This window comes from Tursiops truncatus, chromosome 7 (assembly GCF_011762595.2).
Source record: "Tursiops truncatus isolate mTurTru1 chromosome 7, mTurTru1.mat.Y, whole genome shotgun sequence".
Lineage (NCBI taxonomy): Eukaryota > Metazoa > Chordata > Mammalia > Artiodactyla > Delphinidae > Tursiops > Tursiops truncatus.
Window position 1 is genome coordinate 108,250,948 of NC_047040.1, and position 25,328 is coordinate 108,276,275.

General features: G+C 52.3%; 1 protein-coding gene across 1 annotated transcript; it reads left to right on the plus strand.

Annotated features, from left to right (window-relative positions):
- The first annotated feature begins 5,796 nt into the window (after positions 1-5,796).
- PROC (protein C, inactivator of coagulation factors Va and VIIIa) lies at positions 5,797-14,390 on the plus strand. Its single transcript, XM_033860306.1, has 8 exons — positions 5,797-5,902; positions 7,199-7,365; positions 8,776-8,800; positions 8,920-9,057; positions 9,164-9,298; positions 11,217-11,365; positions 12,496-12,613; positions 13,711-14,390. The coding sequence occupies exons 1-8, from the start codon at positions 5,833-5,835 to the stop codon at positions 14,286-14,288; spliced, it is 1,380 nt and encodes a 459-aa protein (XP_033716197.1). The 5' UTR covers positions 5,797-5,832; the 3' UTR covers positions 14,289-14,390.
- Positions 14,391-25,328: the final 10,938 nt, after the last annotated feature.

Genomic DNA, 25,328 nt, shown 5'->3' on the forward strand with positions numbered 1-25,328 from the left:
CTCAGCTTAAAAAATAGGTCAAAGATTTAAACAGTAACATAACCAAAGAAGATATGTGAATGGCAAGTAAGCACATGAAAAGATGCTTAACATCATTAGTGATCAGGGAAATAAAAATTCAAGCTACAGTGCGATACTACAACCCACCTATTAGAATAGCTAACAGTTAATAAACAAAACCCAAAGAACTGACCACACCAAATGCTGGGGAGGATTCAGAGCAGTTAGAACATTTGCATGTTGCTGGTGGGAATGCAAAATAATATAAGCCACTTTTGATGACAGTTTTGCTCTTTCTTTTTTTTTTTTTAACAAAAGTAAACATGTACTTACCACATGACTCAGATCCCATTCCTAGATATTTGCCCACAAGAAATGAAAACATATACCCACACAAAGACCTGTGCGTGAATGTTCTAGCAGTTTTATTTAACAATAGCCAAGAAGTGGCAAACGGATAGCAAATTGTGGTACCTCTGTATAATGGAACCTACTCAGCAATAAAAGGAAACTGCTGATACACACATCAACATGGATGAATCTGAAAAGCTTCATGTTGAATGAAAGAAGCCAGTTTTAAAAAGGCTACATACTGTAAGGATTCCATTTATACGCCATTCTACAAAAAACAACAGAAATCAGATCAGTGGTTGCCAGGGGCTGGGGGTGTTAAAAATGTCCCATTTAATTATTGTGCTGGTGGTTACACTATTACGGACATTTGTCAAAACAAACAGAACTGTTCATTCAAGAAGAGTGAATTTTACTGCATGTAAATTATACCTCAAACCTATTTTTTAAAAAAAGAATAATAATAATAAAAAAAAGAATGAAATAATGCCATTTGCAGCAACATGGATGAACCTAAGTGAGTCCGTGGATGGACTCACTAAGTGAAGTGAGTCAGACAGAGAAAGACAAATATCATATGATATCACTTATATGTGGAATCTAAAAAAATGATGCAGATGAACTTGTTTATAGAACAGAAACAGACTCACAGACTTAGAGGGCAGGCTTGTGGTTGCCAAGGGGAAGAGGTGGGGGAGGGATGAAGTGGGAGGTTAAGACTGGCATATGCACGCTACTATATGTAAAACAGATAATCAACAAGGACCTACCGTATAGCACAGGGAACTATACTCAAGACCCTGTAATAACCTATTTGGGAAAAAAATCTGAAAAAGAATAGATATATGAATATGTATAAGTAAATCACTTTGCTGTGCACCTGAAACTAACACAACATTGTGAATCAACTATACTCCAATATAAAAGTAAAAGAAAAAGAATCAATGTGTCCTTGTGCTGTTGACATCATTTCCCCTGGGGGGTTTGATCCTCACCTTCTCTCTGGGATATTTGGGGAGCCCAAGAGAAAATTGTTGTCGATTAATCGATCACCTGTTAAGTCTCAGGCTCACCTTGTAGAAACTATTTGATCCTCATAACAACCACCTGAGGTGGATGCTATTCTTGGCCTCGTTTATGGAGTAGAAATTGGGGCCCAGGGAAGTTAAACACCCAGCCAGGAAGATGCCAAGATGAGGTTTAAACCCGCGTAAGCCTGACCCCAAAGATGAAGTTTTTGAACACCCCATTGCTGGATGCCGTCTGATAATTTTGACTTTCTGTTTCCCCACACACACACCTTTGCTTCTTGTTCCTTCACCTGGGTCCTCACAAATTCAGGGAATTCCCTGCACACAGACGTCCTTCCTGTCTCTCAATCACCTCTGGCTGGGATGCCTAAATTCTGCTCTAGCATCTGGAGTCGACCTGACTGAATTCGGGCCCATGTGGGGTGACACACCTGGGAAGAGAAACCCCAGAGTCAGACAAGGTCGGTCATCCGCGCCCACAAAGCCCGGTGGAGCTGCACCTTGGAGCAGCGGTCTGGACCCTTCTGTGGGACCAGAGCAGCGCCGCCTGCTGGAAGCCTGTTGCAGGTAAGCAGAGACGCTGGAGTCCAGGCTGCACCTGGACTCTCCAGGTGATGCCAGGCTTTCAGAGCCATTAGAACTCGGCAATAGCTGGTGGCGTGGACCTTCCCTGCTTCAGGAAGGTGAGCCGGGTCTCCTGCGCTGGCAGCCAATGCGGAGGCCGTGATGCGGGCACCCGCACTGCGGCGCCCCAGGAGGCCAACAGGCGTAAAGAGCAAAAGGAGACCTCCTGGCCTCCGGACAGCCTTGCAGGCCTTTGCGGACCGCAGCACTGGTCACTCCTCCCAGTGCAGGTGCTCTGGCTCTTCTGGGTGCCAGTGGGCATCTGGGCTGGTTTGGAAGGGGGTGCCTCGGGCAGAGTCCCTTATTCTTGGTCAGGGCCCGTGGTGGACCCTACATAGACTTCACATGGAGCTGATCTCCTGGGCTAGGCTGGGGAGCAGGTGGGAGGCGAGGAGGTGGTGGGGAAGGGAAGATGGGCGGGAGTCCCTGTGAACACACACAGCGCCTTGCACTTGGCAGGCGGGGTGAGGGGTGGCAGGCGGTGGAGTGGAGGTGATGCCGCAGACCCATGGGGGAGGACCCTGGAGCAAGCACAGGGGTGCAGGAGGCATTTTCACACATTCCTCAGCTTGCAAGCCTCCCCTCTTTTGTGGTCAGGCACGTCGTCTCCATGCTTCCTACCCGAGTCGACAGGACGTGACTTCCCTTTTCCAAGCAGTGGCCCCAGACCCTACAAACAGCCGCTGGCTCCCCACTTCCTCGAGGCTCCATCCCAAACCCTGTCCCCTCCCCCTCCCCACCTGAGGGCCCTTCCTCTTTTACCTGGGTCCTGCCTGCCCTCTGATGTCCAGCTGAAGCTCTGCGTCCTCCAGGCAGCCTTCCCTGACCATCCCACTTGTGCTGATTTCCCTCTCCTCGGAATTCCATAAGCGTCGCCATCTGCACCTGTCACCTGGCCTCCGCCCAGTGGGTCTGCCTTGTTAGACGGTCACCCTGTTCCTCTGGTCTTCTCCAGTGGGCCGTGTGGGCAGCACAAGGGCCTTGTACTCCACAGCCGGGCACGGTGCTGTACCCCAGTAGGAGGCGTCTGGTTGCAAGGAGACGTAAGGAAACAGGGGGTTTCCCAGGAGCACAGGGGGACCGCCATGAAGCCAACGGTAGGATATGCCCCAGTCATGACGAGGTAGGATGCTACCACCCGCCCGCAGCCCACCCGCGACTCTCAGCCTCTGTCTGCACGTTCTACATCTTCCACCTCATCAGCCTCGGCTGCTTTAGTCGGAAACGTCAGTGCCTAGCCTCTGGCTTCAAAACCTGAGTCCAGGGACTTGCCTGGTGTTCCAGTGGTTAAGACTCCGTGCTTCCCCTGCAGGGGGCGCAGGTGTGATCCCTGGTCGGGGAACTAAGATTCCGCACGCTGCAAGGCGTGGCCAAAAAATTTAAAAATCTGTGAGTCCAGGGCTCACAATGGAACGAGGCTCTAATGCTATACTCCTCGGGGCCGAGGGAGAGAATCTGATGGACTCCTGGGTCAGGGGACTTCCTGGTGCCGTCACCAGAGGCCAGCAGGGCAGGGTCACATGAGCCGTTCAGGGGCTGGGAGTTTGAGGAGTTTGGTCAAGTCCTCCAAGGAGGGAGTGGGGTTTGGGGGTTTCCCGGTACAGGAAGGAAGATACAGAATAAATGCTGACAGACCGCAGGGCCAGGGCAGAGGCTCCAGGTCGAACCCTTTACTTCTGCTCCTGCCTTTTGTGGCAAACCGGTCAAGAACTGACTGCAGCCTTTTCGGAATCCTGTTTATTTTTCTCACTTGCTCACAGAAGTGGCCAAGAGGTGCTGGGAAGACCCGAGTTCTAATCCAGGCCCGCCACTTACCAGCTCCGTGAATTTGAGCAAGTGACAAAAGATTTCTGAGCGTCCTCATCTGCAAAATCGAGGTTATGGGAATAGTCGTGTGCAGTCGTGTGTGCGTGTGTGTGGGCTTGGGGGGCAGTTACCGGAGCGGCTAGAGCTGAGAGTTTAGCCGAGTGCTTGGCACCCACGTGGTAGGGACCCTGAGAGGCGTTATCTTCTCATGTTTTACATCAAACCTTCATGATGTAATCAGGATGGCCGGCCATTGAGTAATTAACAATGTTTCTTTTCTTTTACACTGACACATAAAATAGATGCATCTTATAACTAATGGCATCCTAGATTTGGGGAAATATCATTACCGGTTGTGCTGATCTGAGGTAAACCGCAGTATCTCCGGGTAAAAATGCCCCCATGAGCTAAAGGGGGACAACGTCCCTCCTTCAGCCAGCTGCTATGAGGCTAAAATGAGGCCGCGTCTGTAGACAGTTTTGACGTCGCCCACCCCTTCCCTCCTTCCCTCCTGCAGGCACCACTGATGGGCACAGGTGGGCTTGGGGCACACAGAGCGGTCCTGAGCCGGGAACTTGTTTGTTTGTCTGTGGAGAGGGAGGCCTCAGCACCAAGGGCCAAGCAAATATTTGCAGTTATGGATTAACTCGAGGTCCAGGCTGTCATGGCGGCAGGAGGGCGACCTTGCAGTTTCTCGGCGGTCCACCCCAGTAAGTCCCCTTCGAGGCAGGTCTGTGAGGGGGGCCGGAGGAGGGTGAGCAGGGCTGAAGGTGGAGTCTTCTAACCAGGGTTTGAGAGGCTGGCTGGAGCTTGGGGTAAAGGAAATCTGGGCTCTGCTGCCGGCCAGGCCAAGGCTTTGGCTGGCATTCCTCAGGCTGGGGTGCCATGGCTCCCAGGGGCCTTCCTCCCAGACTTTGAGGGAAGTGGAAGTCGGCTGAGGGCCTCCAGACCCCAGAGCCATCGCCAGAGGCAGCTTGGAACCCGGAGCCCTCCAGGCTCCCCACCACAGCCTCACCTCTACTTCTAAACCCTTTAAACAAATGTCAGCCTCAGAGGGAGTCGGCAAAGTGGAACATGAGGTTAGACGGGGAGGGGGGTGCCGGTGGGGCAGCCTGGGGGGCAGCGGCGGCTCCTAGGTTTCCGGCCAGCAGGGCTACCTCTGTGGCCTTGTGGTGCGCCTGGTGGTTTGCGGCAGGGGTTAAGGTTCCAGGCCTGGAGCCACACAGGCCTGAGCTCAAGCACTAGCTCTTCCGCTTCCTGGCTGTGGGGGTTTAATAAGCGATTTCTCTCCTGTGAGCCTCAGTCCCCCCCTCTGTGAAATGGGGTGACAACATTAATACCTCCCTCTTGGGTGGTGGTGAGCCTTCACTGAGATAATAGTAGCTCGTGCTTACTGAGCATTTGCTATGTGCAAACGTATTCAACAGCTTTATGTAGATTAACTCATTTAATTCTCACAATAACCCTCTGAGGCAGAAATACAGTTTTTCCACCCGTTTTACAAATGAGGCAACTGAGGGGCAGTTAGGGATCTCGTCCGACAATCCTGTCCTGGAGCTGGGATTTGCACCAGGCGCTCTGACTTGGTGGCCTGTCCTCTGAACCATGTCCAAATTTCTTGAAAGACACCGTGACTGTCCAATAAATGTCAGTTATTATTCTTAACCTGGCCTTTAGATCAGCAGAGGCGTCAGCCCCGAATCCTCACCCAGGGAGGGCAGGAACGTTCTGGGTGCACCTGCCCATCACCCTTCTGTGCCGAGTCCCCTTTGATCTTCACCAGGTCGCTGCCCCTTCCACTTCCTGTCTTCACCCTGCAGGCTCGGGTCGTGTGACCTTAGCCCCATATAGACAAGGGGACCGAGGCGCCACGTGGGTGTCTGAATAGTAAACAGGGACCCCCGACCCCAGCTTTTGCCCTGGCGATCCCACCCGGGGCCGGGGAAGGGGGCAGAGCGGGGGCTGGCGCGGCTGCCGGAAGCTCAGAAGTCCTCCTCAGACAGGTGGCAGCAACTTCAGAATGTGGCGGCTTACAGGCCTCTTACTGTTCGTGACCATCTGGGGAGTTTCCAGCGCACCAGCTCCTCCCGGTAAGGCCACTCTCCCACCCCCTCCTCGGGACCCTCGGGGTCTTCACACCTTTCACCGTCTCCCCTGAGCCTCAGGGCGAGAGGAGATGAGAGGCGGACCTGAGGGAACAGGGATAAATTAACCGAGGGGAACACAGCGGCAGGCCGCAGCTCAGGGGCTGAGTCCTGTGGCGATGGCAGGGAGCCCCCGGGGTCGCGGGGTCACGTCCTTCCTCCTACCTGGGGGGTTGGTCACAGAGTCCCCTGGGTCCCCCCACTCCACCGTTCACTCCCTCAACTGTGAGAGCGCCAGGCCCCGCTGCCATGCAAACTGCCCCAGAGCAGCCTGTCCTCCTAAAATGCTCATCTGCTGGCCGCTACCCTGCCCCAACCCCTCCCCTGGTCCCCACGGCCAGGGGACCAGGATGTGGAGAGGAGGAGGCCCGCGGGACAGCTGTGCTGCCTGGTTTCTTAGCCGGCCCTCCCCCCACACCTCCTGCAGCCACCGTGGGCTCTTTCTTCCATTTATGCCTCTTCCTGAGCTGCTCTGTCTTCCTGGTGGCCCTTCCTCCCCACTCCCAGCCCCGGTTCCCACCTGCGGTCCTCTTGGCTCCTATGTCCAGACTCAGTCTGGCACATCTTCCTTTCCTGAGGATGCCCTTCCTGGTCCCGGCACCCTCGAGCCTCTCTTGCTCACTCCCCTGCTTTGGTCCCTCCACCCCAGCTGTCCCCCTGCCCCCAAGGCAGACACCTCTCAGAGCCCAGGAGACATTTGGTGATGCTCCCCGGGTGGCAGGTCTGCCTTGTCCAGGTGTGCCTGCCCTAGGGGAAGGGCGTGGGAAATGCTCCATGAGGGGGACGGGAGGAGAGGAGGGCAGGGAGGATGGAGGGACGGCTTCACGACGGGGTTGCACCAGGTGTATCTGGGGAACGAGACCCACTTACCTTTGCAGTATAATAATAACAGCAGCAGCACATGGCATTTGTCACTGGCCGCTCATTTCCGTACTAAGTGTTTTACGTGATTATCCCATCCTCATTTTTTGATGAATAAACTGAAGTTTAGAGGGGTAAAGACATGGGCTCAGGGTCACACGGAGGTCGGGCTGGGCTCGGAGGGAGGGAGGTCTGTCGGCCTCAGTGCACGCACCCTGAATGGTCAAGTGTCCTGTCCTCCGATGGCCGGCCCCCTGCTTCGGGAGGAGGAGAGGGTATCGGTACCTGGAATTATAATCCTGAGGGACCCAAGACGAAAACCTCCCCAGGGACTCGCCAGCCAGGCCCCCCACCAACGCGAGCTCCCTGTCTCCCTCCCAGACTCAGTGTTCTCCAGCCACCGGCGTGCCCACCAGGTGCTGCGGATCCGCAAACGCGCCAACACCTTCCTGGAGGAGCTGCGGCCCGGCAGCCTGGAGCGCGAGTGCACAGAGGAGACCTGTGAATTTGAGGAAGCTCGGGAGATTTTCCAAAACATGGAAGACACAGTAAGGCCGCCCGACTGGGTGCAGAGCGTGAGGCTCAGGGGTGGGACCTGGAGCGGCAGCCGGGGGCCCCTTGGGGGTCCTGGGAAGCGGTGGGCACCAGCCCCTTACCCTCCCAGCTTGCCAGGGGTGCAGCAGTGGAGTGAACAGCCCTATGGTCTTGGCCAGGGCACGTGGGACTCCAAGAAACAGAACTCTGCAATGAGCGCGAGAAGCGTCTGGGGAAGCCTTAGGCAGGGATTCCCACCCAATCCCACTGGAGGTAGCTCAGTCCCCCTCTCCACCTGTGACTGGCCACCCCAGCCTCCCCTCTTCTCCCTCCCTCTGATCCAGAGGCCAGCACCCCTGCTTCCACCCTGCTGACCAGGTGACCCAAGACTCCCTGATGTCTGGGCACACACACTCACTCTGCGCCTTAGACACTCCAGGGGTGAAACCTGATTGCTCAGGGGATCCAAGGAAAGGGTCTGTGTCCTCTCTGGCCCCCAGGGCCCTGCGGTGGTGGCCCTGAGGTGGTAGGATGCACTCGGTAAGAGAGGTGTTCCTGATACAAGGCTCAGACCCCCTCCAGCACCCAGAGCTCACTTTAGCGACTAGGAGCTGGGGGTCGTGCCACCACCTGGGTCCCCTTCAAGCTGTCTGTAGGCATGCCCTTCCCACTCAGCTCTCACAGCTGAAGGCGGAGCTCTGGGTGGCTTCCTCTCTTGCCCTCAGCCCCCATCTCCACTGCCTCTTCCCCCAAATGGCCTCCTCAGCAGATGCCAAGATGATTTTCGGCAGGCACAGCCTGGGCACATCACACCCCTCCGGTGCCTCCCCCCCCCCACCCAGGGTCTCCCAGGCCAGCAGGGGGGCTTTCGGCCTGGGCATCAAGCAGTGGATCTCAGGGAGTGGTGGTCCCAGCCCAGCAGCAGAAGTGCCACCAGAGAGCTGCTTAGAAAAGCAGACTTTCTGAACCGGCAAAAGCCGTGTCTCACACACACGATGTCCTGCTCGTCACCCAGCTCTGAGGCCAGGCTCAGGGAAAGAGCAGACGCCCGGTGCCTGGAGGGATGGAGCTGGAAGCAGGCAGAGCACCCTGGGGGTGGGGGGTGGGATTTGGGTCCCTTCCTTTGCAGAGGCTGCTGGGGTAGCAGCCAGCGCCCAGAGGACGCTTCCAGCTGCACGGGCGGGAAACGGGGGGCGGGTTTGGGATGTGGGGAGGAGATGGGCAGAGGGGCAAGGAGCCTGGCTTTTCTCAGGGTGCAGCTGCCCAGAGGCTGGGGTTGACCCCTCTTTGTGTGGAAGCCCTTCCCTTCCCTGCCCGCTTAGATGCTGCCTGCCGGACCTGGGCCAGCCCGGGGAGGGGCCCCGGGGGCTCCCCATCTACACAGGTGGGCTGACGGCCCCTGACACCGCCCCTTCTCCCCGCAGATGGCCTTCTGGTCCAAGTACCACGGTGAGTGCGCTCCAGACCCCTGGCCGCGGTGCCCGTGCCCCTCGAGGTCTCTGGGCCGCTGGGGGCACGGGGACGGGGCCGGCGGACCCCCGTGATCCCCTCCTTACCCCTCGTCACAGACGGGGACCAGTGCGCGGCGCCGCCGCCGGAGCACCCGTGCGACAGCCCGTGCTGCGGGCGCGGCACGTGCATCGACGGCCTGGGCGGCTTCCGCTGCGACTGCGCGCAGGGCTGGGAGGGCCGCTTCTGCCTTCAAGGTGAGGGGCGGCGGGCGGCGGGCCAGGGAGCTCCCCGGGGCCGGGGGCGGGGCCGGGCGCGCAGAGCGCCGCGCTCTCTCGGCGCCCTCCTGCCGGTCCCCTGCAGAGGCTCGCTTCTCCAACTGCTCGGCGGAGAACGGCGGCTGCGCGCACTATTGCTTGGAGGAGGAGGGCAGGCGCCACTGCCGCTGCGCGCCCGGCTACCGCCTGGGGGACGACCACCTGCTCTGCGAGCCCAAGGGTGAGCCGCAGATGGGGGACAGCACGGGGCGCCCGGGCGGTGAGCAAGCCACAGGGCCGAGTCCCAGGCGAAGGAGACGGGCCGCCCCAACGGGGAGGGAGGGTGCCCTCGGCGGGTCCCCTGCCCGCTCTTGCCCTCGCCCGGCCGCCTTCCTCCAGGGGCCGCTGCCCACTCTGGGGGCGTGGCCTGGAGCAAGAACCCAGAGGTAGCGCATCTCCCCAGGGAGGAGCGGATGGGGGCGGGCACGCCTCCAGCGTCCTCATCTCTCTTGACGGCTTTATTTCCGCCTTCACCTCTGGCTTCTCTGAGGAGAGACAGGAACCGTGATTCTGCCTCCTCTTCTACTTTCCTTTTTATACATTGAAATTTCTATCGGATTTATATACTTACGCAACAGTCGGAGTTTCACAACTCTTACCATGATTTCAGCAGGTTGTTCCTCCGTGTGGATCTTCTTGCATTCACTGTGCAGCGCCCGTTTCATGTGGAAATGCGTGTCTTCTATCTCTAGGAACATTTCTGTAGTTATTTCCTTGATGACCTGCCCTGTGCTTTCTCTGTTCTCTCTTTCTGCACCTCCTAATCAGATCTCTTTCCCCGGATTGATCTTCTAGTTTTCTTATCACATTATCTCTTCTAGTTTCCGTATCTTTGACTTTGTGTTCTCCTTTCAGGGAACTTTCCACAACTTTATATTCCCGTCCTTTTACTGAAAAAAAAAGCCAACTATTCCTTTTAAAGTAATTAGAGATTGACAGGAAGGTGCAAAGAAATGCCTGGTGGACCTGTTGGCTGGTGGGCTTTTCTGTGAGACTATCTGAAGGCCCAGGTCACTGGCAGAACCCCTATTGCCCAGATTCTTAGGTCTTTAGGCTTTTTTCTGAGAGTAATCCTCCAAGTTCATGCTTGGGTGGTCCCAGCCTGGCTTCCAGCCCCCTGGGGAGAGTAGGGGGAGAGGAACTGGCATCTGCCCCATCTGCAGATGTCTGCGTGACTCTCTCTGGTCAGCCTTGCGTGTCACTGTTTCCTGTGGCGGTGCCTGGAGTCCCCAGGTCTCTGGTTCACCGTCTGCGGAGAATACACCTAGGGTCTTCTGCAGGGGTCAGAGAGGAGAGTCAAGCCACTGATGAGGGCTCTAGCAGTTTCTTTGACAAGCTCTCAACCTTCCTGCTGTAGCCCCACCTGCACAGCTTCTTCAGAGACACGTGGAGGCTTCCTGGGCATTTGTGTTGCCAAGCAGCCTGCTCCCTGCGTCTCCTACCACTGGCTGAGGTTTCGGCTTTCTCAGTCGGCCAAGTCAGTTACCATGTCCCTCTGCTGTCCAGCTTCTGGAATCTTGGCGCTGTTGTTTCATCTCCCTTTTCTGTCACTAGGCGATCCCCCTGCTGATGGTTTCCCACTGCTTCTCGCGAGTCTAAGTCTCCCATCGCAGCCTGAATGGCCCTGGCCCGCCTCCCAGCCCTCACTTCTGCTCAGTGCTCTCTCCTCTGGGCTGGAGCTCACAGCCGTGCTCAGAGCCACTCTGCGGCTCTCTGGGCGTGTCCACCTCCTCCTCCCCATAAGTCCTTACCTCTGTTAGGAGCTCGGCAGTATCCCAGCGCTGAGACCTTACTTGTGCATCTCAGGGATTACTCCCAACAGCCCTGGGGTGTCCCAACTCTGAGAACTTTAACGACCTGCCCAAGGGCGCACCGCTAGGTAGAGATGCTGCTTGGTCTGACTCTTGCCATTAAGTGGCGCTGTTCGTTAACCGACTGACTATCCCGAGGGGCTTTGCAAGTTGATAGAATTGAGCGTCTGAGCATCATTTATCCTACAAGGCAGCAAAGGAGGCTGCTGGCAGGAGGGGGACGGAGATGGGAGGGCAGTCTCGGGAGCAGTACCCAGCAGGCACTCAGCAGCCTCCCCCTGCCTTCAGTGACGTTCCCTTGTGGGAGGCCAGGGAAGCGAATGGAGAAGAAACGCAAGAACTTGAAACGTGACACAGACCAAGTAGACCAAGAAGGCCAATTAGATCCACGGCTCATCAGTGGGCAGGAGGCCGGATGGGGAGAGAGCCCCTGGCAGGTGAGAGGAGAGAGAGGCAGCGGCTCACCAGCTGGGTCAGGAGTCACTGAGCCCACCCAGTTCCTGCTCAGGAGGCACCAGTGGGAAGGGAAGTGCAGCCTTTGCTTGGGGTGGGGGTGGGGGGCGGCGGCAGTGCTAAGGGTGGAGGGTTCCAGGGAAAGATGGTGCTAACCCGATGGGAGAGGAGCAGCCGGGCAGGGTGGGCTGGGCACCGGGGGCCAAGGGGGAATGTGCAGGAAGGAGAGGTATAGCTTTTAAAAAGAGCTGGAAAGATAATGCTCTGCTGGTGGTATTTGAGGCAGAAGCCTGGCTGAGGGGAGCGGTGTTCTGCGTGGGAAAGGGCTGGGAGGGAGGGTTGTCCTCTGCCCCGCCATGGGAGCTAACACTTATTTGGTCCCCATCTCTGCCAGGCACTGGGTCGGGGCGGCGGGGGGGGATTGTCCAGAGATCAATAAGCGGGGGTGGTGGGGGGCTTCCCTGGTGGCGCAGTGGTTGAGAGTCCGCCTGCCGATGCAGGGGACGCGGGTTCGTGCCCCGGTCTGGGAAGACCCCACGTGCCGCGGAGCGGCTGGGCCCGTGAGTCATGGCCGCTGAGCCTGCGCGTCCGGAGCCTGTGCTCCGCAACGGGAGAGGCCACAACAGTGAGAGGCCCACGTAACGCAAAAGAAAAATTAAAAAAAGCAGGGGACTGGCAGGTCTTGGGGAGCTCACAGCCCCCAGGAGATTCAGGCTCCTAAACACATGGTAACCCAATGGGACCAGAGCCGGCTGACAGCACAGGGACTGAGGGAACCTGGAGAGGGCTCCCAAGGCAGCCTGGGGGCCTCAAAGGCTTCTCAGAGGACTCGACGAGCAGCCTGAGCCCCCGACGGTGAGGAGAACTCTCCGGATGCTGCTGAGGATGGTTATAGGAACAGCACAGGCAAAGGCGGGGAGATACCCTGGAACGGGCAAACTCCATCAAACGTGCAGAAAAGAAAATGCCAAAAAAGTCCATGCCCGTGTGACCAGGGAACCCAGGGAAGACCTATTTACGCAGCTAGTGCCTGGGGCTGTGCTGAGAGCGGGGGCCCTGACGTGGAGCTGTCAGAAGGCTGTGTGGTGCCGTCACTGCCCACCCCCCATTACAGGTGATCCTGCTGGACTCGAAGAAGAAGCTGGCCTGCGGGGCGGTGCTCGTCCACGTCTCCTGGGTGCTGACAGCGGCCCACTGCTTGGACGACCGCAGGAAGCTCATCGTCAGGCTAGGTGCGGGCTGGAACCAGGCCGGAGGGGTGGCCCAGACGGGCTGGCCGGGTGGGGAGCCTGGTCTCCAGGGTGCTTGAGCAAGACGACACCAGAGCCGCACAGAAGGCATCTGGGGGGAAGAGGCCCGTGTACTCCCACCCCGCCACTCCTGTGGCGGCATTTTAGACACAATGACACCAGGTAGTTTGCACGGAAGGGATTCTCTTCGAATCTGGTGCCCAGGTGCTTACACACGTGTGTTTGCCAGCGAGGAGGTTACACACATACTTGTGTCTTCACTCTCACTATGTGGAGTGGCCGTGTGTGTGGACCTGCAGCACCCTGGGGTGCAGGGCCACGCTTCACACAGGGTGACCGGGATGGACCGTGCAGCGGGGGCCCTGGCATCTGGCACAGCAGCCAGCCGCCTCCCTGCAACAGCCCAGGGCTCCCCGAGCCTAGACCCCACTCTCTACCAATTTCTGGGGGGCGAGGGTTCTCTCACTCCAATCTTTATGCAAAAAAAAAAAGAGGCAAAGATCCGTACTGAGAGTGAATGACCAGATTCACACACCCTGCCATCACGCCCAGCACAAGCAGAGGCCAGTGGCCTCCAGCGGGGCTGGGCTTGGAGGCAGAGCCATCACCCCCCCTTTCCAGGAACCAGCAGCCTCGCCTGAGAAGACCTTGTGTCTTGTGTGTGGTCCAGATCTTTCTTCCCTGGTGGAGCCTGTGTCCGGCTGGCTGCTCCTGCCCTGCCCCCAACTTGGCAGGTGTCCCATGTTCTCTTTGCGGCTCTGGTCTGTGTCCCAGGTCTCCAGGGAGCTTCAGGCTTCCCTGCTGACTGCCCACCGCCGGTCACTTCCCAGGCCTCACTGCTCCGTCTATGAGCCAGTCCTGAATTCAGACCAGCGTTCTGCCCCTTTAGGACTGACACTCACGGGATGTTACCCTTGATAGGGACCATGTGGCCCAGGACAGTGCCGGGCATACGTGGTGACCACTCCTGCTGTCCCTCCACGAGGGCCTGCAGGAGCGTGGCAGCCACGTTGGCTTCAGGAGGCCCCAGGGGAGGGAGGCTCTCCCAAGCCCACTCTGACAGCCCCTCTGCCCTGCAGGGGAGTATGACCTGCGGCGCTGGGAGAAGTGGGAAGTGGACCTGGACATCAAGGAGGTGTTTGTCCACCCCAACTACACCAAGAGCACCAGTGACAATGACATCGCGCTGCTCCACCTGGCCCAGCCCGCCACTCTCTCGCAGACCATTGTGCCCATCTGCCTCCCAGACAGTGGCCTGTCGGAGCGTGAGCTCACCCAGGTCGGCCAGGAGACGGTGGTGACAGGCTGGGGCTACCGCAGCGAGGCCAAGAGAAACCGCACCTTCGTCCTCAACTTCGTCAGGGTCCCCCTGGTCCCGCACAATATGTGCGTTCTGGCCATGCAAAACAAGATCTCCGAGAACATGCTGTGCGCCGGCATCCTGGGGGACTCGCGGGATGCCTGTGAGGGCGACAGCGGGGGGCCTATGGTTGTCTCCTTCCGCGGCACCTGGTTTCTGGTGGGCCTGGTGAGCTGGGGCGAGGGCTGCGGGCGCCTCAACAACTACGGTGTTTACACCAAAGTCAGCCGTTACCTCGACTGGATCCACAGCTACATCAACGCTAAGGAGGCCCCCCTCGAGAGCCAGGTGCCTTAGCGTCTCCCCACTTGTGTCTGGACCCCAGAGGACACCCTTGGACGGGGGCTGGGTTGTTGAATGGCCAAGATGTTGGACATTAAAAAGGGCATGGAGCAAGCACAGCAGCTGTGGATCTGTCTGTCTTTCCGACCCTTTTCTGGGCTGTTTTGGAGGGAAGTATTTTTGGGGCATCTACTGCACGCCCCACACTTTATGAACTGGATCTTATTTACCTTCCACAACAGCTACTCTGTGGGGTAGGAAGGAGCAGACCCAAGGTTTGCGGCGTCTAAAGCCGGTAAAGTTCGGGGAAGCTCGCTTTATGAAACAGAATAAAAAATGGGACTACAAAACTGGGAGAGTCCCTCCCAGGGCTTTGGAAGGGGCCCGTGTGAGTCAGGGATCCTGACGGTAAAGCCAGCTCTGAAGGTAGAGACTGCAGCTCCTATTATGGGGGAAGAAGCTGAGGTTCAGGAAGGTTTGTATTGTGGAGCCAAAACTCAAACTTGGTTTGACTCCTAAGCCAGGGCCCTTCAGGCCGCCCCCCACGCTTCCTGCTGGCTCTGGAGGCCAGCATCGGCCTGTGCGGGGAGGAGCCAGAGACCCAGAGGGGTTGGTTCAGCCCGGAAGGAACTCACGCTGTAGGTGTGGGGAAGCTATTTAAGAACAATGCCGGGCTTCCCTGGTGGCACAGTGGTAGAGAGCCCGCCTGCTGATGCACGGGACACGGGTTCGTGCCCTGGTCCGGGAGGATCCCACGTTCCGTGGAGCGGCTGGGCCCGTGAGCCATGGCCGCTGGGCCTGCGCGTCCGGAGCCTGTGCTCCGCAGCGGGAGAGGCCGCAACAGTGAGAGGCCCGTGTACCGCCAAAAAAAAAAAAAAAAAACAAAAGAACGATGCCACACAATCGTGAATAGTGGTAGGCTATTGACTCTGTCTTGACCTGGCCTTAAAGGCATAACTGAGGGAAATCAGTTAGGATGCACCCGACAACAGGGGAGAGTGGTGACACAGCCGAGGCAATTAGTCTAAAGTCATTAAATGTGTGACTCGCAAGTCACTTCTGTTCTCTGGGCAAATGGAAAGATTAGATGGAAAGCAGTGGTGCTCAACCTTCAGCGTACTTTTGAATCTCCTGGGGGCTGGGGGTGTGGGTGAGGGCTTTCAAAGACATCTACATCCAGTTTCACCCACAGAGATACTGGTTTAGTTGACTTAGGGTGGGGAACAAAAACACTGATATTTTTTAAACTCCCCAGGTCATTTTAATGTGTGGCTATGGTTGAAAGCCACTGGACAAAAGGAACTTTCAGGACCTTTTCTGCTTGGGCAGGTGCCAAGACGCTCAGGGCCAATGAGGATACAGAAAGTAGAGCACAAATCAGTCAGCGGTACGGGAGGCCTTGACTTATGATTACATCCCTCTTGTTGGAGCCACAGCTGCTGCTTACAGACCAGGGCGGACACCAGGACCCACTGAGTCCTGTACGTGCAACACAAGGAAAGAGGCGTGGCTGAGAAGGAGGCAGCAGGATCTGTCTCCTTAGGGCCTGGGAAAGGGTAGGTGGGACTGCTTGGAGGTGGAAGGAAGCCAGGCCTGGGGCTGGAACCATCTGCTGATCAGTGCCTAAGGCCAGTGTCCCCAACACTTGCAGTGGGACACGATGGATTGAAAGAGTGACCGCATGCTGAGGTCTTTGCCCTTGTTAAAGATTCCCCAGGTGAGTCTCCTGTCAAGGTGGTGAACTAGTGTGGGAGAGAGAACTTCTGGCATCCCAGCCCGAAGAGATCTGCTGACCTGTTCTCCAGGTAAACTAGTGACAACCATTAAAACAAACAAACAGATAAAGTCTCTGGAAACGGTCCTAAGAACAACCAAAACAAGAACAAAAATACAATTTTTAAAGCAACATAAGAAAACTTGATCTGTCCATAGAAAGCAAAGAAGGAGAATAAAAGTCAATGAGAAGCACGTAAAAATCAATGGTATTTCTACATGTTAACAATGAACATGTGGAAACCAAAATTCAAACCACAATACCACTTCCAATCACTCTAAAGAAAATGAAGTACTTAGATACACATATAACAAACATGTACCAGATCTGTGTGATGACACTTACAAAATGCTAAAGAAGACCTAAATACATGGAGAAACAATGGAAGACTCAACACAGTAAAGATGTCAATTTTCCCAAAATTGAGCTATAGGTTTAACACAATTCATAGAAAAATCTCAACATGATTTTTTTGTAAACAAGCTTACTGTTTTATATATATATATATGTGTGTATATATATATATATATATATATATATATATATACATATATATATATATGGAAAGGCAAAGGACCTTGAGTAGCTAAAACACGTTAGAAAAAGAAGAACAAATTAGGAGAAATCATTCTACCCAGTGTCATGGATTATAATCTAACTACAGTGAACAAGATTGTGTGGTATTGGTGGAGGGAGAGACACATAGATGAATGGAATGGAATAGAGAATCCAGAAATAGACTCACACAGCCATGGCCATCTGATTTGTTTTTACAAAGATGCAAAAGCAATTCGATGGAGGAAGGAGACCCTTGTCAACACATGGTGCTGGTACGATGGGGCATTGACAAGCCAAAAAATGAACACAAAAATTATACAAAAATTAACTCAATATGGACTAACATACAAAAACTATAAAATGAAACAAGAAGAACGTACAGTTAATGGAAACTATGGAGTAAGATGGAAATAATAAGGGTAAATGTAACTGGGTTAAACTTATCAATAAAAAGAAAGAACTTTCAGAATAAAAAATAAACCTGACAATATATTATTTACAGACAGTGTAAAAACAAAAAACAATGAAAGACTGAAAATAGTATTAGAAATTCCACATTGCTTTGAATGAAAAGAAAGCTAAGATAGTGATTTTAATAACTGATAAAATGGCAATCAAGGAAAAAATATCACAAATAACAAGGATGGACATTAAATACTGATAAAAGAATCAATCATGTATAAAGGTATAATCATGATAAAATAACATATGCCTCTAACAATGTAACCTCAAAATATTTATAAGCCAACAATTGATAGAAGTGCAGGGAGAAATAAGCAATTGTATATGGAAATTTAAAAGAACTCTCTCAAAACCAATAAATTAAACAGGTTAAAAAATAAATGGGGGCTTCCCTGGTGGCGCAGTGGTTGAGAGTCCGCCTGCCGATGCAGGGGACACGGGTTCGTGCCCCAGTCTGGGAAGATCCCACATGCCGTGGAGCGGCTGGGCCCGTGAGCCATGGCCGCTGGGCCTGCGCGTATGGAGCCTGTGCGCCACAACGGGAGAGGCCTCAACAGTGAGAGGCCCGCGTACCACAAAAACAAAACAAAACAAAACAAAAAAACCCATAATGAGGTATCACCTCATATCTGTTAGAATGGTTATCATCAAAAAGACAAGAAATAACACGTGTTGGCAAGGATGTAAAGAAAAAGGAACACTTGTGTACTGTTGGTGGGAATGTAAATTGGTGCAGCTACTATGGAAAAACAGTATCGACGATGCTCAAAAAATTAAAAATAGAACTACCGTATGAGCCAGCAATTCCATTTCTGTGGATTTATCCAAAGGAAACGAAAACACTAACCCGAAAAGATACACACACCCCCAGGTTCATTGCAGCATTATTTACAATAGCCAAGACATGGAAACAACCTAAGTTCCATCACTGGATGAATAGATAGAGAAAATATGAGACAGGTAGGTAGATAGATAGATATGAGATAGAAATATAAAATGTGATATATACACACACCATGGGGATGTAATGTACAGCACGGTGACTATAGTTAATAATACTGTATTGTGTATTTGAAAGTTGTTAAGAGAATAGATCTTAAATGTTCTCATCACAAGGAAAAAAAACTAACTGTGTGGTGATGGATGTTAACTAGACTTATATATACTGCAAATATATACAAATATCGAATCATTATTTTGTACACCTGAAACGAATATAATGTTACACGTCAATAATATCTCAATTAAAAAAATAAAGAAAAGGGAGGGAATTAGGAAGTATTTTATTTTAAGCTAATAAATTTGAAAACATGCATGAAATAGATACAATACTGAAAAAATACAAAATATGAATGCTGATGCAAGAAGAAAATTGAAGTGGTGAAAGCCATTCCCACTTCCCCTCAAAGGCTTCAGCCGCATGTTGTTTTTGTGTGTGTGAGTTCTACCAAACTTTTAAAAACATATTTATTTATTTGGCTGCATTGGGTCTTCGTTGCAGCTCACCGGCTCCTTAGTTGCGGCATGCAAACCCTTAGTTGAGGCATGCATGCAGGATCTAGTTCCTGGACCAGGGACCGAACCCGAGCCCCCTGCATTGGGAGCACGGAGTCTTTACCACTGCACCACCAGGGAAGTCCCTACCAAACTTTTAAAGAACAGAAAGTTCCCATCTTAAACAAGTTTGCTCCCCAAAGTGAGCAAAACAGTGCAACAGGTGCCCGGCTCATTTTACAGTTAGTGCCTCAGTCATTTCCCAGTTGCTGGCCTAGGACTCGCTGAGGTAAGCTCCTCCCTCCCCTCCTTTCCTTCATGCAAATCCAGGACTGATGGTCACAGTAACTAAAACCTTTTCAGAGAAGGGAAAGGTCAGCCAAGGCTGAAGTCAGCTGTGAAAGTGGAAGAGTTCAGTTTTCCAGTGGAAGCTGGCCATGCAGAGAATCCGAGGCTGGGGCTGCTGGAGCGAGGGGCTGGGGGTTCTGCCTCCTGAGGAGCCCTCCAACCCAGCTTCACCTGGAAGGACAGATGGGAAACTGCCAACCAAAGTGAGGCCAAAGGACCACAGTGAGCTGGGGGGAGACGGCAGGGCGCTGGCAGGAGCTGGGAGGCAACAGTCCAGGAACAGGCGGGCCAAGTCTCAGGGGAGGCCAGGAGAGCCTGGGTGGCAAGACGGGCCCCAAGGGCTGTCCCGGGAGAGGCCACAGGTCAGGGTGACGGTGGCCATATTGAATACTTTCACTGCAGCTGACCGTGTGATGGAAATCTCACGCCAACCAGAGGGGCGAACTGCTGAGGGTCCCCGTTTTGATGAAGAGGAAAGAGGCTAGAGGGGATGCCTAAGTTGTCCCTATCGGGGGAGTCCGGCTGGGGGTGTGGTTGGCTCCAAAGTCCCTGCTCTGTCCTCTGTGACACGGAGCCAGGTCACAGGTGAAAGAGGAGTCATGGACGGTTGGGCAGTGGCAGGACCTGGGCTCTGTCAATATTTGGGATGGTTCAATCATTAGCCAACTTCAGCCTTGTCCCTTGGTAGACTCCCCAGGGCAGGTGCTGGGCCAGGCCTGGCCGTGGCTGCAGCCCTTGGAGACTGGAGCCCTGAGCCCACCCTGCCAGCCCTCTGGGGGCTCCATGGGGCTTCTCCAGGGTTGGACATGGAGGGGCGGGCAGCTGGCAGTGGCCGCCCTCTGCTCCGCGTGGTTGGTGGTATCCCCACCTGTCCCCACCCACAGGGCTACAGTCCTGTCTCGGCGGCCAAGTGAGCACGCGCTTAGGATGCTAAAACAACTGGGAAATTGAGCTTGAAAGTAATCTGTCAAGAGAAAAAAAAAGGCATTGAAGGTAGTCATCATGGGAAAGGCAGAATTTTGATGGACTTAATGGCACTTATTTTGTGGTTTAGGATGATTTTTATTTTCAATTATGTATGTGGGGAAAGAAAGCACACCATAATCTTTCCAGCGCCCTGCTCACCTTGACCTGTGCTAAGTGCCAAGGACTGTTCTAGGCCCTTCATAGGCACTGTTTGATTTAATCCTCTAGGCCATCCTAAGAGACACATGCTCTCCCATTTTACCCATCTTAGGCTCAGAGAGGTGAAACTACTTTCCAAATGCACAGTGAGTATGGAGAGGATGAGGACCTGCCCCCACGTTTGTCTGACTCCAAGCGAGGACCCTTTAGTTAATGTCGGTCCTGGAGAGATCTCAGCAGAGTAAGGAACTGGGGAGGGGTGCAGGTGGGCAGGTGAGGGTGTCCTCCAAGTTCTGGCAGAGGCTGGAGCTGAATGGGTCCAGCCCTGGGAATGCAGGGTCCCAGTGGCTGACACGTCCCTGCCATGTACTCTCCACAGACAGAGTTCTGATTCTATTACAAAGCGAGATGCAGGAACAAGACATCGCCTGAGATAAGGCATGTGAGCTGGAGCTGGGTGGTGGCAACTGGGTGGAAAAGCCTAACTTGGTCCCAGAGAATTGATGTTGTTTGGGGGCCAGTCACCTCACCCCACTGGGCCACAGCACTCGTCACTTGACCCTCATTTAGAAGGCAAGAAAACCCAGATCTCACTGCAAGTCGATGGTAGAGTTAGGCCTGAAGTCCAGGACCCCTGGTTCTAGCCCGTGTTCTTTCCCCTGCACCCACTCATCATCTTGTACTAGGAGCATAAGGGCCAGAGTGTGGGCACTGAGGTCCCACAGGACCTTTCATCAGGCAGGAGCATGTTGCATGTGCTTAAAAGAAATCAAAATTATACATGCACATGGTTAAACAACCAACTAGTACAGAGGACTTAATATGAGCGGTCATTACCTGCCATCCAATCCCTCCTCATTTACTCCTTTGTTTCTCTCTGTGCTGACTTGAGTAGTTTTTATTATTCTTTCTTCAAGCTCACTAATTCTGTCTTCTCCTGTGTCCGATCCCTGTGAAATCTGTCCAGTGAGTTATTAATGTCGGATAGCAAAGTTTTCCACTCTAGAATGTCCATATGATTTTCTTTGCATATTCCATCTCTCTCAAAAAAATTCTCCATCTTTTCATTCATTTTTTTCTCTATATTATATTGTTATAGTCATTTTAAATCATTGTCACCTATTCCAATATCTGGATCATCTGTGGGTATACATATATTGGCTTTTTTTTCTCTTGGTTTCATTTTCCTGTTTCTTTGCCCATCTTGGAATTTTTACAGTATGCTGAAAACTGTTTATAAAGGAACCAGTGATTGAAGAATATATATTTTTCCCTATCAGAAAATGTTTCCCCTTTCTGGTTCAATCAAGAACTAAGCTGGGGCTTCCCTGGTGGCTCAGTGGTTGAGAGTCCGCCTGCCGATGCAGGGGACACGGGTTCGTGCCCCGGTCCGGGAGGATCCCGCATGCCGCGGAGCGGCTGGGCCTGTGAGCTATGGCTGCTGAGCCTGCGCGTCCGGAGCCTGTGCTCCACAACGGGAGAGGCCACAACAGTGAGAGGCCCGCGTACTACAAAAAAAAAAAAAAAAAAAAGAACTAAGCTGGAGACACAAACTATTATATATAGAATGGATAAACAAGGTTCTACTGTATAGCACAGGGAACTATATTCAATATCCTGTGATAATAATGGAAAAGAATATGTAAAATAATGTATATATGTATAACTGAATCATTTTGCTATACAGCAGAAATTAACACAACATTGTAAATCAACTATACTTCAATTAGAAAAAAAAAAAAAGAACTAAGCTGGGATGAAGCTGGATGGCAACTTTAGTTAGATTCAGAGCCCATCTGGTTTCAAATGCTTCCTGGGGAGACATCTCAGCTTTGGACTGAGAGCCTGACAGGTCTGTCTTGTCCACCCCGAAGATGCAGGAGGTTGTTCTTCCCTTTAGCAGTTTTAAGCTTTGCTCTTTAGTCCTCCCTCTCCCCACCCAACCCCCTGACAGTGCTCCTTCCAAGTTTGGCAAATATCTTTTTATTTTTTAAATTCATTTTATTTATTATCATTTATTTTTTTGGCTGTGTTGGGTCTTCGTTGCTGCACGTAGGCTTTCTCTAGTTGTGGCGAGCGGGGGCTACTCTTTGTTGTGCTGCGCAGGCCTCATTGCGGTGGCTTCTCTTGTTGCGGAGCACGGGCTCTAGGCACATGGGCTTCAGTAGTTGTGGCACACAGGCTCAGTAGTTGTGGCTCGCGGGTTCTAGAGTGCAGGCTCGGTATTGTGGCGCACGGGCTTAGTTGCTCCGTGGCATGTGGGATCTTCCCGGACCAGGGATGGAACCCGTGTCCCCTGCATTGGCAGGTGGATTCTCAACCACTGTGCCACCAGGGAAGCCTGGCAAATATCTTAAGAAGGAGACTGGAAGGTTCCTTGAGGCAGGCCCTTTTTCTGAATAGGACTTTGTCTCCCAGATACCTGAGACTAAGGGAGACTAGGCTCTACCATTGAGAAACCCCTAGTCTCCTTAATCAGCAAATTAACTGGGATGGGAGTGGGGGTAGGTACACTTAAATTTTTTAATATTTTAATCTTTAAGCAAGAGTTTTAGTTTTGCAGAAAAATTGAATGGAATGTAGAGAGAGTACCCGTATATCCTCACCTTCACCACCACCACATTTTCCCCTATTATTGACAACTTGCATTGCTGTGGTGTGTTTGTTACAACTGATGGGTCAAAATTTTTATTTATTTTTAATTTATTTTTATTTTTTGGCTGCACCACTCCGCACGTGGGATCTTAGTTTCCCGACCAGGAATCGAACCCACGCCCCCTGCAGTGGAAGCACAGAATCTTAACCACTGGACCATCAGGGAAGTCCCTAAATATTGATACACTATTATTAACTGAAGTCCATAATTTACATTAGGGCTCAGTCTTTGTGTTGTACATTGTATGGGTCCTGACAAACCTGTAATGAGGTGTAATCCAACATTACAGTATCACACAAAATGTTTTCACTGTCCTAAAAATCCTCTGTCTTTCACATACTCATCCTTCCCTCCCTTCCTCTAAGCCCCTGGCAACTGCTGATCTTTTTTACCATCTCCATAGTTTTGCCTCTCCCAGAACGTCCCAGAGTACTTGGAATCCTACAGTATGTAGCCTTTTGAGATTGTTTCCTTTCCCTAAACAATATTCATTTAAGTTTCCTCCATGGCTTGAGAACTCATTTCTTTTCATTGCTGAATAATATTCCATTGTCTGGATTTTCCATGGTTTGTTTATCTATCCCCTGTAGAATGACTTCTCGGTTGCTGCCAGGTTTTGGAAATTATGAATAAAGCTGCTAAAAACATCTGTGTGCAGGTTTTGTAGGAACATATTGTAATTTTTCAAATTATGTAACATAAGTTAACATTTGGAAAAATACCAAAGAACATGACTGCTGGATTGTATGGTATGATTATGTTTGGTTTGTAAGGAGCTGCCAAACTGTCTTCCAAAGTGGCTGTACCAGTTTGCATTCCCACCAACAATGGATGAGAGTTCCTGTTGCTCCACACCCTCACCAGCATTTGGTGTTGCCAGTGTTTTAGATTTTTGCCATTCCAATAGGTATGTAATGCTACCTCACTGTTGTTTTAATTAGCAAATCCCTAGTGACATTTAATCTTGAGTATCTTTCATATGCTTTTCTGCCATCTGCGTATCTTCTTTAATGAGATGCCTGTTCAGATCTTTTGCCCATTTTAAAATACGAATCATTTGTTTTATTATTGTTGAGGGTTTTTTAAATATATTTTGGATACCTGTCCTTTATTAGATGTGCATTTTTCAAATATTTTCTCCCAGTCTGTGGCTTGTATTTTTATTTCTTAACAGTGTCTTTTGCAAAGCAGTTTTTAATTTTAATGAAGGCTAAGTTGTCAGGTTTTTTTCAAGAATGGTATTGTATTTAAAAAGTCATCACCGGGCTTGCCTGGTGGCGTAGTGATTAAGAATCCGCCTGCCAATGCAGGGCACACAGGTTCAAGATCTGGTCTGGGAAGATTCCACAGGCTGCGGAGCGACTAAGCCCATGAGCCACAACTACTGAGCCTGTGCTCTACATCCCTCGAACCACAACTACTGAGTCCACGTGCCACAACTACGGAAGCCCACGCGCCTAGAGTCTGTGCTCTGCAACAAGAGAAACCACCGCAATGAGAAGCCCACACAGTACAGTGAAGAGTAGCCCCTGCTCGACGCAACTAGAAAAAGCCCACGTGCAGCAACGAAGACCCAACGCAGTGAAAAATAAATAAATAAAAAGTCATCACCAACCCCAACATCACCTAGATTTTCTCCTAAATTATCTTTTAGAAGTTGTATAGTTTTGAGTTTTTCATTTAGGTCTATGATACATTTTGAGTTAATTTTTATGAAAGATGTATGGTCTGTGTGTAAATTTATTTTTATTTATTTATTTATTTTGTGGTATGCGGGCCTCTCACTGTTGTGGTCTCTCCCGTTGCGGAGCACAGGCTCCGGACGCACAGGCTCAGCGGCCACGGCTCAGGGGCCTAGCTGCTCCACGGCATGTGGGATTTTCCCGGACCGGGGCACGAACCCGTGTCCCCTGCATCGGCAGGCGGACTCTCAACCACTGCGCCACCAGGGAAGCCCTAAATTTATCTTTTTACATGTAGATGTCCAGTTGTTCCAGAACCATTTGCTGAAAAAAACTATTCTTTCTCCACTGAATTGTCTTTGCTCCCTTGACAAAGATCAGTAGACTGTATTTGTGTGGATCTATTTCTGGGCTCTTTTCTCTGTTCCATTATCTCTGTGTCTTTGTGTGTGTGTGTGTGTGTGTGTGTGTGTGCATGCCAGTACCATGTTGTTATTGTTTGGCTGTGTTGGGTCTTAGTTGAACACTTGGGATCTTCATTGCGGCATGCAGGCTTTTCGTTGTGGCGCGCAGGCTTCTCTCTAGTTGTGACGCGTGGGCTCCAGAGCACATGGGCTCTGTAGTTTGCGGCACGTGGACTCTCTAGTTGAGCCTCTGGGCGTAGTTGCCCTGAAGCACGTGGGATCTTAGTTCCCCGACCAGCGATGGAACCTGCGTCCTCTGCATTAGGAGGCAGATTCCTTACCACTGGACCACCAGGGAAGTCCCCCATGCTGTTTTGATTCCTGTAGATTTGTGGTGTTGTCTGAAGTCAGTGAGATACCTCGAGCTCTGTTCTTTTTCCTCAAGATTGCTTTGGCTATTTGGAGTCTTTTGTGGTTCCACATAAATTTAGGATTATTTATTCTAGTCCTGAGGTTCTGCCTCCTTAAGTGTCAGTAAGGGTTGCCCTTGCC

Excerpts from the sequence above, each read along its gene's own strand:
- PROC (XM_033860306.1), top strand. The coding sequence starts at position 5,833 with ATGTGGCGGCTTACAGGCCTCTTACTGTTCGTGACCATCTGGGGAGTT. Across the intron at positions 8,801-8,919 it reads CTTCTGGTCCAAGTACCACG|ACGGGGACCAGTGCGCGGCG; the intron begins GTGAGTGCGCTC and ends CCCTCGTCACAG. Across the intron at positions 11,366-12,495 it reads GGGGAGAGAGCCCCTGGCAG|GTGATCCTGCTGGACTCGAA; the intron begins GTGAGAGGAGAG and ends CCCCCATTACAG.